We start from the raw sequence: 13,490 nt of genomic DNA, 5'->3' as shown, positions 1-13,490 counted from the left end.
TCTCATTCCCGCTGGAAACACTAAGGGCCCCTTCAGTACAGCCGTTGACGGGGGACGGCAGGGTCGAGGCCAGAACCCAAGCTTTCGGACTCGTGATGCCACTGGGCAGCAGAACGCACTGCTTTCATGGCCACCAGAGGATTCACCTAAAACACGAGTGTCTCGTACAGGTGGGGGTAGAAAAGCACCTAGCACTGCCTAGCACACGGCAGATCACCAGTAAACACTCAGCTGGATTGTTCAGAGAGCTGGATGTTTGTGATTCTGGGCACGTGGCTCTGGGAAAGTGTTCTTTTCTTTCTTTCTTTCTTTCTTTTTTATTCCAGACATCTCTGAGGTGTCTGTCTCACAAGTCAGAATTGTAGGAGTATAAAAACCATTCCGAATCTCAGCACAGACATTCATTTTTAAAAAGTGTAATCTTTCCCCCTTCCCATTTCTATGAAGTCTGATATTCTCGGGAAAGGCAGTTACGTACGCAGCTCGCTTTTTGCCTCTGCTTGCTCGGGGTGCAACTTTCACGCGCTCCCCTCCCGGGGCAGAGCCACTGCCGCCTTGCTCGGGGCGGGCCTGCCCGAGGGGAGCCGTCTGGCTGCAGCTCCCCTCTGCCTCCACTCCCCCTTCTGAACTGGGAAGTAAAACATCTCCGGAAAGCTTCTTCAGGGGGCGTGTCGGAGGACCGATGGAAAGAGAGACCTCTAGGGAGCGGGCTGGTTTTGCTGGTGACAGGGTGACTAAGCGGTTAAAAGCGCTCAGTGGCATTTACAGGGTTCCCACCTTTGAATACACCAAACCGAAAATACGCTTCAAGAACAAGTGTTCAGATCGTGAAACATGGATTCGGAACACCACGCTAAGTGAAACAGGCCGGAGAGAAAAGTGAAGAACCAAACAATGTCAATCGAATAGGGGATATACAACTGAAAGCAGTGAATGAACAAGCCAGAAGAACAAAGGAAAACTCGGGCACAGGCAACAGTAGGGTGGTGACCAGAGGGAGGGGGCAGTGGAGGGCCGTAAAGGGTAAAGGGGGTCAGGGCGTGGGGGTGGGAGAAGATCTGACTTTGCGTGGTGGGCACACAGTGCAACATGCAGACGGTGTATCATGGAAATGTACACTTGAAACCTGTTTCATCTTATTAACCAATGCCGCCCCAACAAATGTAAAAATAAAATAAAATATGCCTTTAAAAGAATGGATTCAGAACAACACTGGCCCCTGTGCTTCAGCCCCAGCACGTATTTTCTGAGTTATAATCAGCTGCTGTGACAAGTTGCAAAGCCATTCCCCAGCCCTTCCTCTGTGTCTTCCAGCCTCGTCAGCTCGGCCGTTGACCGTGCCCTGTCCCTCTGCAAACCTGTGTCCTGTCTGCGGAAATGCACGGAGAATCACCCTCCCCGCACCTGACTCCCAGCAGAGAAGCAGTTTAAAATAGGACAATCTCAGTTTTGTTTTTTACTACCTTTATTACATTTTTGCATTTGTTACAAACCACTCTCTTATACCACACAAAATACATCCATTCTTGTGATTTTAAAGTGCATTTCCTCTTTCGCATTGTGTACAAAAATATTTATTTTTTTAAAATGTGGAAATTCCTTGACAAGGCACTTGCAGGCGTGCACTGAAGCTGAGCTTTCAGTTCTACATTCACATCGAAGTCAAAGTGAAACCACATAGTGACTGTTGTCATGGCGGCATCTGGGAGTCCTCCTGGGCCCAGCAATCTCTGGGCACTGATAACAAACAGAACTGTAAAAAACGTTCCTGGCTTCACAGCCTGGGCTGCTGTGCTTTCCGACCCCGAGGAGGAGGAGCTGCCCAGAGCCACAGCCCCCTGTCCCACCCGGGCTGTGTCCCACTTCAGGGAGGGAAAGTGGCTGCCTAAGTGTTTTCTGATGACCCTGTAAGATGCCATTCTTTGTTTCACTTCTCCGCAGTGTCAGTGATCACATCCGAAGAGACAAGCAGATTGGGACCTCCTGGAGCAAAGAGCCGCGAGGCCTGCTCCGGCGAACCACATCCAGTCGTGGGGGGGCGGTTTAAAAGAGGGAACAAATGAAAAAAACAACCAAGGCTTTCATTCCCTGTCCACTGAGAGCCAGAAAATGGGCATTTCTAAAAAGTGAGCAAACAATCCCTTTTTGGGCTTAAAAACACATATACAACCCATTTAACATCCAAGTGACTACAAGTGATGCTTGTTTTTCAAAAGCAAATTATAAGCAAAGATCAAAACCACAAATTCGTTGAGCAGTTCGAAATTTACAGCTTTAAAAAACATCGAGTCTTGTTTTGCCACCATTAAAATTAAATCATAGAGAAAAAAGAAATTCTACATTGATTCTGAAATTGTTTTAATTTGTGGAGAACTACGTAACTCCATTATTTCTCACCAGCTATGCTATACCAAGAATGCTAAAAAAGAGCGAGAGGAAGAAACCCACTCAAATGCTTCATCTCTTCCAAGAAACACTGAACGCTTATTTATTACATCTTTATATAGTCCAGCTTATTTATTGCACCTAATTTGCAAACGCTAACCCAAGGCATTTTGGGGAATAAATAAGAAACAAAAATGGAGCTGCTTTCCCATTCCCGGACCACCAGCCCCGCTGCAGGAGGCTGGGCCCTCTGGGGCAACTCAGGAAGGACCCCAGGACTGGGGGCCATTTGTCATCACAGCCAAGAGCTGTGTGAGGGCCCAAGCCACAGGCCAGGTGCAGGGAAGTCTACAGCTTGGAAACCTGCCTTTCTCTGGAGCATGGAGACCTGCGAGCAGACGGAGACCTACGGAATGAGAGGTTCCATTCAGGCAGCTCTTGAGGCCATCTGATGACAGTCAGGGACAGAAGGGGACAGAAGGAGAAAGCCTGCTTAGCAAACAGGAGCTGGTATCCTTCAGAGGCTCCAAGCTCACTGAATGGTGACGCGGACAGGGAGCCGGGCACCAGACTCTTCAGTCGGAGCAGGGTCTCTGCGAGCGAGCGGGCGAGGACTTGCCTGGTGGGAGAGGGTCCCAGGTGCGCTGGTTGGGGGCTTGCAGCCAGAGCTGCCAGCAAAAAAAAACCCCCCAAAACAAAAAACAAAAACCAGGGGAGGCCTGGGACTCAAGAAGGGGAAGGGAGGGTTTACAGCTGTTTTAAAAGAGATGCTTATCGCTGAATCACCCTATTTCAAATTTTGACACAGGAATGTCTTAGGATCACTGTATTATTGAAAACTGCAGAGAAGTCACTCGAGGCATTTTTCTCAGGCACACAGAATGATCTCATTACCTCTAGTCTGGTAACATGAAAGTGCGGCTCACACCTGTCCAGGCAGGGCAGGGGAGGGCGGGGGAGGGAGGGGACTTCTCAAGACAAAATCAATTCACGACCTATATGAAACCAGGTTTGCTTCCATTCAGTTTAGATTTACGCTCTTAATGGCTCTGATCAACAAGATTTGTAACACAAAGTACTCTCTGTGTGCTTGATGTGAGATACGCTGAGATAAATCAGTTTTGCCCAACTTCAGCACAAGGTGAATGTGATTTTCCCATAAGTTATATTATCGTGGAATCCCTCAGGGCTGCCCACCTGGCAGAGGAATGAAGAATAAAGCACTAGATTGCAGACTAGTAACAGCCATTTTTAGGAAGAAGCATTACATCGAACACCACTTAAAGAGCGCTTAAAAAGTTATAACATTTTAAAGTTCATAAAAGAAACAAACAAAAACAACCACCACCAAACTCCAGGAGCCAAGCCAGACACTCCGTCCCTGCCTGACACTCACCCATGCAGAAGCAGGACGTCCTTCCTCCGGGGCCTGGAGGGTGCCAGAGGAAGGAGACTCTCGGCTTCCAGAGTCCCGGGGCTGTGCGCCTGCCTCCGGCCTCCCTTAGGGAGACCTCGCTTGAGTAAATCAGGCAAAAGGAATCTGAGAGTGTTGTTTAATCTCCAAAAACAAAAACAAAACAGAACCCTCCCTCCACCTTCTACAAATACACATGTAAAAATATTGTAAACCACCCCAGGTACAAGCCAGTCCCGCCCAAGGAAAGTCCCAGGGTCTGGGGAGCCCTCTGACAGTCAAGGTCTCGGAGCCTTACAACAGTAAAAGCCGACGGGTGTTTAACCCCTTAGTCCAACGCGCTGAAGAACAATCGACGTCCGACGTTTCACACTTGCAAGATGGAGGAGAACTTAGTGAGGTTTTTCTCCCCTCCTCGCTTCACATAACCATACTCACATGCCATAAATAAGAACACCCAAGTCAGAGCCCCGGGTGCACGTAAAGTGTCCTGGACATTGTAAATCACAGTCAAAATAAAAGCAGACATTTTCGGAGGGCTCTGGGGAGCTAGTGGATCTGCAAGTCCAAGGGTCCTGAACATAGCGTAAAGGACGACTCTCCAGGAAAGGTGATCGAAAGTCCTCGTGTGAACGAGGAGACGCGTGCGGAGCCGCCGAGCGAGTTAAAGCACCCCTGTCGTTGAGCCGTCTGGCAACTCAGGATAAGGCTGAGTACTTAGCAAGCTCCCCCAAAAGCCAAGAGGAGAAGCTGAAAGTGTCCCACTCATGACTGTCCTGCTGTCACAGACACAGTCTATGCCACTGACCAGGAGCCAGTCACGCTGGGTCAGAAAGGGGAAGTGCCGGTCTGACAGGCTGATTTGCCTTTCTTATCTTCTCCTGCACATCAGACAAACTGTTGAAGAAAAACACACACACACAAAAATGCGCACAAAGTATGCAGAGCCCATGGACACAGGACAGCAGCAACAGGCAGGAAGGGCCTGGCTGGGTGGAGAACACCCAAAGACGAACAGCCAGGATCCACAAGGTGGCTGGGGGCAGTGACATTCAAGTGACTGACTTTCCCCAGTGGCTCCTCCACCCAGCCCGGGCACCCTCCGAGTTCCGTCCTTATGAAGCCACCATGCTCCAGCCTCGCCAGCACTGCCTGCAGGCCCGGTTCCTGTCCAGACCCTTCCTGGCAGCATCCTGCCCAGATGCTGCGGCTGCCACAGGTGCCAAACAGACCAGCACACCGCAGCCCCTCTGAGCGCGAAGCCAGTTCTGTGATCTAGGCCGGGCTGGGCTTGCTGGTTGAAGGAAAAACTGCATAGGATCCTTTCTTTTCAAAAACTGTGCCTAACGGCAGTTCGGCTATTCTCTTGGCTTCCCTCTCCTCCCACCGTGAGGGCGGCTAGGCTTGTCTGCACCTGCTGGGCCAGCCTCTGGCACTCGCAGTCACTAATAGTAGGGTCCTAGCTTTTCGTACCCTAGGTAACTAGGCCACTCCGGAAACAGGCCATAGGAACAGCGAGGGCTTCCGAACTGGTCAAAGGATATTCCAAAATCTGGCCCACTGTGCAACTCGGCTGTCCCCTGCGTGGATTTTAATTCCGCCCGCGTGATCCGATAGTTTTTGCCCTTGTTGCTGTCCCAGTACGTCTGCCCATTGCACTCGTAACACACGGCGAACTCCATCCTTTCGTACGACTGGATTTTCTCAGGCAAGCGGATGTCGAAGGAGAACGTGTCCCTGTCTGAACTAGAGTACGTGTCCTTCACGTACCAGCAGGGAAAGTCTGTGAAGCTTTTCCAAGTGTCGAAGGTCATCCTTATTTTCACCGTCTTCTCAAACGCGAGGTTCTGCACCTTCACTGTGCCGGCGATGGCTTTGTCCTTCAGGACACAGTTCTCCAGGCAGACGTGGTCGGTCTGAAGCCGGTTTCTGAAGTCTAGGTAATCTGCAGAAGGCTGAGGAAAATCCAAAACAAAGCTCTCGCTCTCTGCTGTCGTCAGACTCACAATGTTGTCTAGGAGCTCGGTGATGTTGAACGGAATATCTAACGGGTCATCAAATTCCGAGAACACTTTGACCATTGTCAGGGCCAGCCCCTGGTTGTCTGCAAAGGACACTCGCTTTTTCACCTTTTTCTCCTGGATGGTGGGGGCCATCACTCCGCTGGCTTCATTCTTGCTGCTCAGCTGGATACAAGGCCTCAGAGGTTTGCTTGGCTTCGCCGAGATCTTGAAGGCGAACCTCTCTCTGCGCAAGGAAGGGGCCATGCAGCCGTACCTGCACTCGATGTCCACGGCCATCATCGGATCAGGGGGATAGGCGAGAACCCTGGCAAAGAGAGGGGCAGAGAAAGAAACAGCAATGAGATCAGACCGATGGTGCTTTCCTTCCTCTCTGTCCACGGGCGACGGCTCAGCATTAACTCCACTCTGGTCCAGCCGACCTTGGTTTCACGGGAGATCAAGGGTGTGAAGTGGGGGTGGGGAGGAAGAGGTCCAAGGTTAAAACAAACGAACAAAAAAGTATGGAACCATGGGTTGTAATGCTAAGTTTATAGGTTTTGCTGTCAGGATACTTTTTCTGTAATGACATGCTATGAGGATTAATAACAGAGCATACTATTTGCAGAACTGACCAAACTTATCTGACTAGGGAACCCTGACTAAGGAGCATCAAGCAGGATACTTGTTCTGAGGAACATACTTTGGTAAATACTGCTTTAATCAAATGAAAAGAAATGGATTCATTCCATAAATATTGATTAGTGATTACTATAGGCCAGCCATTTCGAAGAACACTGGACTTCAATAGTGAAGACAGACACAAACCTACTTTCATTAAATGTACAGTAGGTTTTTATAACCCAGTATACCTTTCTTTAAAAGAAACAGCAAGTTAGTACTTCTAAACTTTTCATATAGGTGAGTTTTTGCTTTTTTCTACAGTGAAAATAGCCTCTATAAGAATAACAGCAAACAGAATCATTCTAAAGATTAGGTTAAATCTGACTTATGAATACTGTATTTTTCTTAAGTGAAAAAAATTTGAATCGAAAGATTAAAGACACACTTGGAAAACATACTATAAAAATCATGACAGCGAAGGGTTAGTACCTTCATATATAAAGAGTCTTATAAAACAATAACAAAGTCAAGTATTTCACATTCAAAAATAAGAAGGCACGCGTAGAAAATTCATGAAGAAATTTAAAAGTGGCTCATAAATATGCAAAATTTCCAACTTTGTAAGTACTTTAAGAAATTTAGATTAGGAAACAATGCCCCTTTTTACCTACTGAATTAGGTAAGAATTTTAAAAGATGATATAAATACCTGTATTAATCCAAATTAGCACACCTTTTCTAAATATTCTTATCATTTTTGGTTCTAATAGTGCATTCAGGTCCTTATCTTAAGGAAATAATTAAAAATGCATGGAGAGGCCCTGGCTGGTGTAGCTCGGTGGATTGAGTGTGGGCTGCGAACCAAAGTGTCGCAGGTTTGATTCCCAGTCAGGGCACATGCCTGGGTTGCAGGCCATGACCCCCAGCAACTGCACATTGATGTTTCTCTCTCTCTCTTTCTCCCTCCCTTCCCTCTCTGAGAATGAATAAATAAAATCTTTTAAAAAATGCATGGAGGTTAATGCACTAAAATATTCAATGACAACATTATGGGGGGAAGGGTGAGAAAATAATAAAATGATCAATAACAGGTATTGGGTTAAATCAAGTGTACCACATCCATGGTATGAAATTTTATATCAACCCATTATTTGGAGAAAGATTTGAATGGCATTAAGAAAATTGTTAATGTAAAAAATGGAAAGGACAAACATGTACATAGAGACGAGGTCCGTGGGCAAAAATCGTATGTATATTATGTATATTCACAAAAAAAGGACTAGAGATACATTCAACACTGTCAGAATATCCAGTGGATGTGATTTCAGGAAATTTCTGTTTTCTTGCTTACATTTTCTAACATAATATCCCTCCCCTAATCAGAATAAAGTGAATCTAAACCCACAACCCTCAAATATTTCAAGATTTGCCAAAACCAGTCAACACAATTCCCTCACTAAAGCTGGGCAATTTTTTAGCTTTCTAATTATTATGGTAAATTTATGTTCTGATTTGACAGTTAAAATGGGCTAATTGAGAAGTCAGTGAAGAAACCAGGTTTCGGATCTCTGGTCTGGGAATCACAGACTCGGGAACAGATCGGTTCCCAGACATTCCTCCCTCACCAAGACAAGGAGGTGGGTGTGTGGAGCTGCATTGGGGGGCTCCCTCTCAGGCCTCCCCGAGCTCCCACCCCTCGGTGGAGGCGGCAGGGTGATGGGTCTTTGAGGAGAAGTGACAGCAGCTTTTGTCCAAAATGTTGCTCAGAGCTGGGACCACTGGTTAGGTCCAATAAATACAATCTCATTTTTACCTTCTGACTTTGATTAACCAAAGACAGTGAAAACCATGACAAAGGACAAAGACATCACAGTTTGACCCCATTTTCCCTAAAGAATTACAGCGCTTCCCTAGGATGCAGGAACCACTTAGAGATGACCAACTAAAGAAACATACACATTCAGAGACAAATAAAACAATAATTTATAGCCATAATGTAGCTATCTAAACATTCATTTTAAAGGGTATCTGTCTTACTGTTTCCTCTGTAACAAAGTCAAATGAGTAAAACGATGAGGGCCATTTGCTTTCTATTTCCATTCTTACCCCCCTGCGACTGTTCTGGAAAGGAGAGTTCCCACTGAGTTGTGCAAGATAGCTTTTAAGAGTGTTGACCAACAGGTTCAATGAAAAAAAGGAATCCCAAAAAACCCTAAACTTACGAAGTCTTTGAACTTAGTTTTTTTTCCCTGGTCCATTGCAAAACTTTGTTAGAATGTCCTGGAATTACCTCTTCAGCTGTAACTTCAACACAGGTCGTTTTTGTTGGTTTGTTTTTTATTCAATAGGAATGAAACACCAAGCAGGGGGCAAGGCCTCGTATCACAGCCCCTCCCCCTCTGCCCACCCTTGACAACCTGGGTATGAACGGAGGGAGGGGGCTTCCTCCTTGGCCTCAGCAGCTTCCTCCTTGCCTGAGTCAGCACAAGGTCAGCTACAAGTTCCCTCTGCCCAGCCAGCCAGCCTCATATGTGCTTTCCCGCACAATATCAAAACAGCTCATTAGCAAAAGGCTGGGAAGCTCTTGAGATAGTGTGGAAACAGTTCTAAAGCAAGGGAATCAGTTGAAGAATGGAGATCTGGTTAAGTTACACTGTTTGGACCCAGAAGTAGAAATTTGCCTGGGAAACCTTTTAGCACAATGCTGTACAAACTAGTGAAACTGGGGGTCAGGAGGTGAGGCTCCAGTTGTAGCCAGAGCTAATTAAACAATTTCACTGGCACTTTCTAGAGCCTCATCAGTTTTGCAACATTCTTCCACGAAAGGCAAAAGCAAGGTTAACCACCTGTAGGCCCAAGGGTTACTGCCCCAGGGGCGTTGCACAAGCCACTCTGCCCAGAACCCCTTTACTTTCTCAGCGTCACCACAACTGGAGGTGTGGACATTCACCCCTGCGGCCGATAGGATAGGATCTAAGATCAGATCGGATCTAAGATAGGATCTGACCGTTGCCCACTCTGCCTACCCTCACACGTAGATTCCTGTTTTGCTAACTGAAACATTCTCCAAGATTTGGTCATGCAAGTGCTAGTCTGGTGTAGGCATTCCTGACACACCGCTCAGGGATTCCCCCGTGGACTGTGACAGGGGTGACCATCACCCAGAAGCAGTCCCAGCAACACAGTATTAGTTTCCTGAGTCCCTGGACAGAAGGCACCTGGACAGGCATTGTGACGCTCACATGGCACAGAAAGACCAGCCCCCGTGCGGGACGCACCCTGCTGGACCGCAGGCTCCTCCTGACAGACACGCCGCTGATCCAGCCCTTGCCTGTCCCGGGACCAAGGAATGTGAGTCACTGAGGCTGGCCCAAGGTAAAAACTGAACAAGATGCACATTTGACCCAGTGTGACACAGGACCTGGATGCCAGTTCGTGGCAGGACAGGACCACGAGAGCATGAGAGGCTGTTACTCAGACCAGAGTGGATGCTCAAAAACTTTGCTTCCAAATAGGTACCCGGGCTCACTTTGGCCCGATGAGGGCCTGGGCCATGCCCGAGGGTGGATTTCAGTGCTCCTGGTCAAAAGCTAGCGAACCCCAACACCCCAGGAAAATCAGAGAGCACAGATAGCTCTGCATAAAGGTTTTCCCTGTCCCACTAATGACAAAGAACACACCACCTGAAGACAGCTGGCCGGGGCTAGATGTCATGGTGACTTTTCTAATGAAAACTATAGGCTTGCAGAGAAAATACACCCGACCTTCAGAGTGTCAGCTGACCGACTGACTTTCTGGCCATGCCTTTTATAGGAAGTCTTTTTTTTTTTTTTTGTCTTGAGACCAAGATATTTCTGTATTTCCCCCTCCATTGCCTTTCACTTTGATAAGTGAAGACAGACAAATAAGATGGACCAAAGCTCCCCCACCCCACCCCTGGAACACCCAAACTACATTAGGTAAGCAGTCACAGCTGTCTATAATTTTTCTAAAACCCTGGCCATCTACCCCTTCAGGACACCTTTATCCCCTTCCAAAAGGTCCGGTTGGCACAGTATGAATAAAGCTGGCATCCTTCTCTTTGTACTCTGACAATGGGGCCCTTATTCATAGCCTTAAAAGCCACTTGGATTCCTCTATCTTGTCAGACCATCCAAAGCATCTCTGAGATGAATATCTCTGGAAGAGGCTGTGCAGTGCAGAAAGGGGATAAGTTAAAATGGCACAGTCCCTGCCGTCTAAAAATGTCACGCATGAAACAGCGTGCAGGCCTAGACATGCCACTGCCCAGCTGCGCCACTTGCTCCGAGTCACTCAAAGTCTCTGGGCTCCAGCTTCCTCCTCCGAGGTCCCTTCTGGCTTTGACACGCGTGGTTGCCAAAAGTGCCTGATGATTCTTCTCATCCCACTAACTTTCCCTAAACACCTCAGCTTCACTTTTGTGGTAAGGCCTCCAGCAGGCTTCCTCCAGGTCTGGCTCCTGGACAACCCTGCCCAGTGAACCATTTCCTCTCTCCTGTGCACCCCAGTTCAAAGCCCTGGGGCTCTCTTCTCCTGGACCCTGGTTCTCCCAGGGAGGCCTGGCCACAGAAACCACAGGCTCCATCACCTTCTAGAAACTCTCCAAGTTCCCAAGTCAAGCCTCTCCTCAATTTTCCTCCTTTTCTCTAGGAAACGATGCCATGATGAACCCCAATCTCCTAGTATGTGGTTCTGGGTCCTCTACCCCCTCTTTTGCAGCGAGTCCCTCCCACACACCTTTCTCTGTGTTCAAAGGAGTGGAACACCCAGGCTGGGAGATCCTACTGGTCATTCCAGCCAGACCCTCTGACCCACCACCCCAAGCCCTTCTACAATCCTCTTCCCAGTCGGGCACCCACCTTTGGGGCCAAGGGGCAGCCCCCTCCCCAGCTGGCTCGCTGCTTCATCTGCTTCGTCGGAGAGTTCAGAGGGAGGTGGCAGGGGCGGCTGCCACCGGACTACGCTGCGTTCCCGGAGGAGGAGGAGCCCAAGTTATTACACCAGGGCGGGGTGGAGGGGTAGTCCTGGCCCGAGCCGCGCCGCGCGAGCGTCCCCACGCGGCCGCCTCTCCCCAGCCGCCCCATAACAGCCGCAGTCTGGGAACCTGAGGCCAGAGGTGACTCGGTTTCACGGACCTCGGCCACCGCAGCGCTCTATGTCTCATCTCCCTCGGTGGCCAGAGAGACTGTCAAGTGTGTTTCTTTGCGTTTTACGGGGAACCGAGTCCGGAGAGAGACGAATCGGCTTTTTCTTGTGCTCCAGACCCCACCGCCCAACTCCGGCGACCCAATCCAGGGACAATAGAGGGTAAGGGTATCTGAAGTCCCAGTGCCGCGGGGACCGCACCTCGGTGTAACACGTGGATACGGCCAAGTTCTATCCTGCCTCTCGTCCCCGGATTGCACGCTCCACATGGAAGCAACAGCTTCCCGAAATCTGTCTAGAGTGTTCCACCCAGGAGTATAACCTCAAGTTGGACGGAAAAAGTGTAGACGGCAGGAACCAAACAGGGTCTCCGCTGCGCACCCCTCGCCGCGCGGTGTCTGCAGCCCTGCGCTCGGACTCGAGGGCTGGGGAGGACTTTACCTGGTACAGCTCATAAGCCCGGAGGTGCAGAGGCGCCAGCCTGCGGCCGCATCTGTGCTACATTGGCTGGAGCTGCCGTAGCGACTGCAGCTGCGGGAGCCGAGACTCAGGTCCGCGCCCTCCGCCGGCAGCCGCATACGTCCGTACACAAGCACACGGCTCACCCCCTCCCGGATCCCAGCCACCTGGGACTCGGGCTCCCAGCTGCCGCGTTGCTGCTCCCTTTAACTTTCTGGCCACCTCTCCCTTCTCGGGATGCCATCCCAGACCCCCTTTCACGTGAACGCCCCCCGCAGCCAATGGGCGTGCCCAGGACCGGAGCGGGGACCAATTGCCACGAGGCCACGCTCCAGGAGAGCACCGCTCCTCCACGTGATCTGCGGAGCGGCAGGAGGGATAGGGCTGCACTCCCGGGGCTGGGAAGGGCGGTGGGTCACCGTTTCATCAGAAGCCTGGGCACAGGCTGCAGGGGTCAGAGGCTCTTTTCCTACAGAGGAGCATGCCATTACAGCAAGAGGCTTCGGCATAAGCTGTTTGCAAAGTTCCTTCTCTAGGCAAAGTCCTAGCGGGGCAAAGTCTTCTTACACTGTCCCTCTGGCCTGCCTTCATCGGCACACTTTACCCTGGGCCTCGCAGATGAGCAAACCTTCCCTTACCACCTGCGGAGCCTGGAGACGCCCTGAGAAAATCCTTGTTTTCCCCTCCTATTTAGATGGCGTTTCTCTGGGTAGTCATTCCCAGCTCCTGAGATAGTGCCCTCGCAGTTACTGAACGTTTGCTCGGTGCCCGTCGTGGTCCAGGTGCTGCTGAGATAGGAATACAGAACAGTTCTTTTTTATATGGTTGTTATTGGGGCAAAGCACCAAAGCCATTTCACAGGGGGCCAAATGTACATAGCTGAGGGTTTCTCAGATAGGTACCATTCACTTTTTTTTTTTTGCTCACATATTTGAGGGAAAAATAAGGGTGTGCGTTATACATGGGTATGACGATTACATACCATGGGTATAATAATCCCATGTGTAATGCGCACAAAAAGGTGGATGTGTGTTAGACACAGCAAAGTAGGATGTTTTGGAAGAAATTACCTGCCTTGAATCTGTTACAAGAATGACTTGGGCATGATCTCTGACATATCTGAGGTCTGTAGAAAATGATGAGATCAGAAGAGACCAAAAGCCCTCCCTCTCCTATGCGATCAATAAATACACTCTTATATGGTCATATATAAAAACATCTCTTTTATGATTAGCTTTGAGAAGGTCACTTTAGGGATAAGGATCCCAGTTTTCTAATTTTGATGAATTTTGGAAGTTGATATTGGGGTTGTCACCTTTTTAAAGTGCCAAGTAAAGACACTGAATTTTTAAAAAATAGCCTTACCATCTTCAGTTACTATCTTTTTATTTAGGAAAAAAAAAAGTTCTCTTTAACAGCAATCACAACAACACAATGGAAGAA

General features: G+C 48.9%; 1 protein-coding gene across 2 annotated transcripts; it reads right to left on the bottom strand.

Annotated features, from left to right (window-relative positions):
• Positions 1 to 1,447: 1,447 nt before the first annotated feature.
• On the bottom strand, positions 1,448 to 12,295 carry PPP1R3B (protein phosphatase 1 regulatory subunit 3B). 2 transcript variants are annotated; one of them, XM_045821460.1, is made up of 2 exons: positions 12,030 to 12,295; positions 1,448 to 6,127 (listed from the first exon to the last, which is right to left on the bottom strand). In XM_045821460.1, exons 1-2 carry the CDS (start codon positions 12,164 to 12,166, stop codon positions 5,245 to 5,247), a joined length of 1,020 nt encoding a protein of 339 aa, XP_045677416.1. In that variant the 5' UTR covers positions 12,167 to 12,295; the 3' UTR covers positions 1,448 to 5,244. The 2 variants fall into 2 exon arrangements, with proteins under 2 accessions (XP_045677416.1, XP_045677417.1); XM_045821461.1 differs by lacking the exon at positions 12,030 to 12,295 and adding an exon at positions 11,303 to 11,990.
• Positions 12,296 to 13,490: the final 1,195 nt, after the last annotated feature.

Source organism: Phyllostomus hastatus, unplaced genomic scaffold (genome assembly GCF_019186645.2).
Source record: "Phyllostomus hastatus isolate PE091 unplaced genomic scaffold, TTU_PhHast_1.1 phas_scaffold_46, whole genome shotgun sequence".
NCBI classification, from domain to species: domain Eukaryota; kingdom Metazoa; phylum Chordata; class Mammalia; order Chiroptera; family Phyllostomidae; genus Phyllostomus; species Phyllostomus hastatus.
The sequence above is the reverse complement of the archived record's forward strand: the minus strand, read 5'-3'. Positions and strand labels throughout refer to the sequence as shown.

Coding starts and splice junctions, on each gene's coding strand:
- PPP1R3B (XM_045821460.1), bottom strand. CDS start 12,166: ATGCGGCTGCCGGCGGAGGGCGCGGACCTGAGTCTCGGCTCCCGCAGC. Junction 6,128..12,029: donor GGGCTTATGAGCTGTACCAG/GTAAAGTCCTCC, acceptor TCTCTTTGCCAG/GGTTCTCGCCTATCCCCCTG.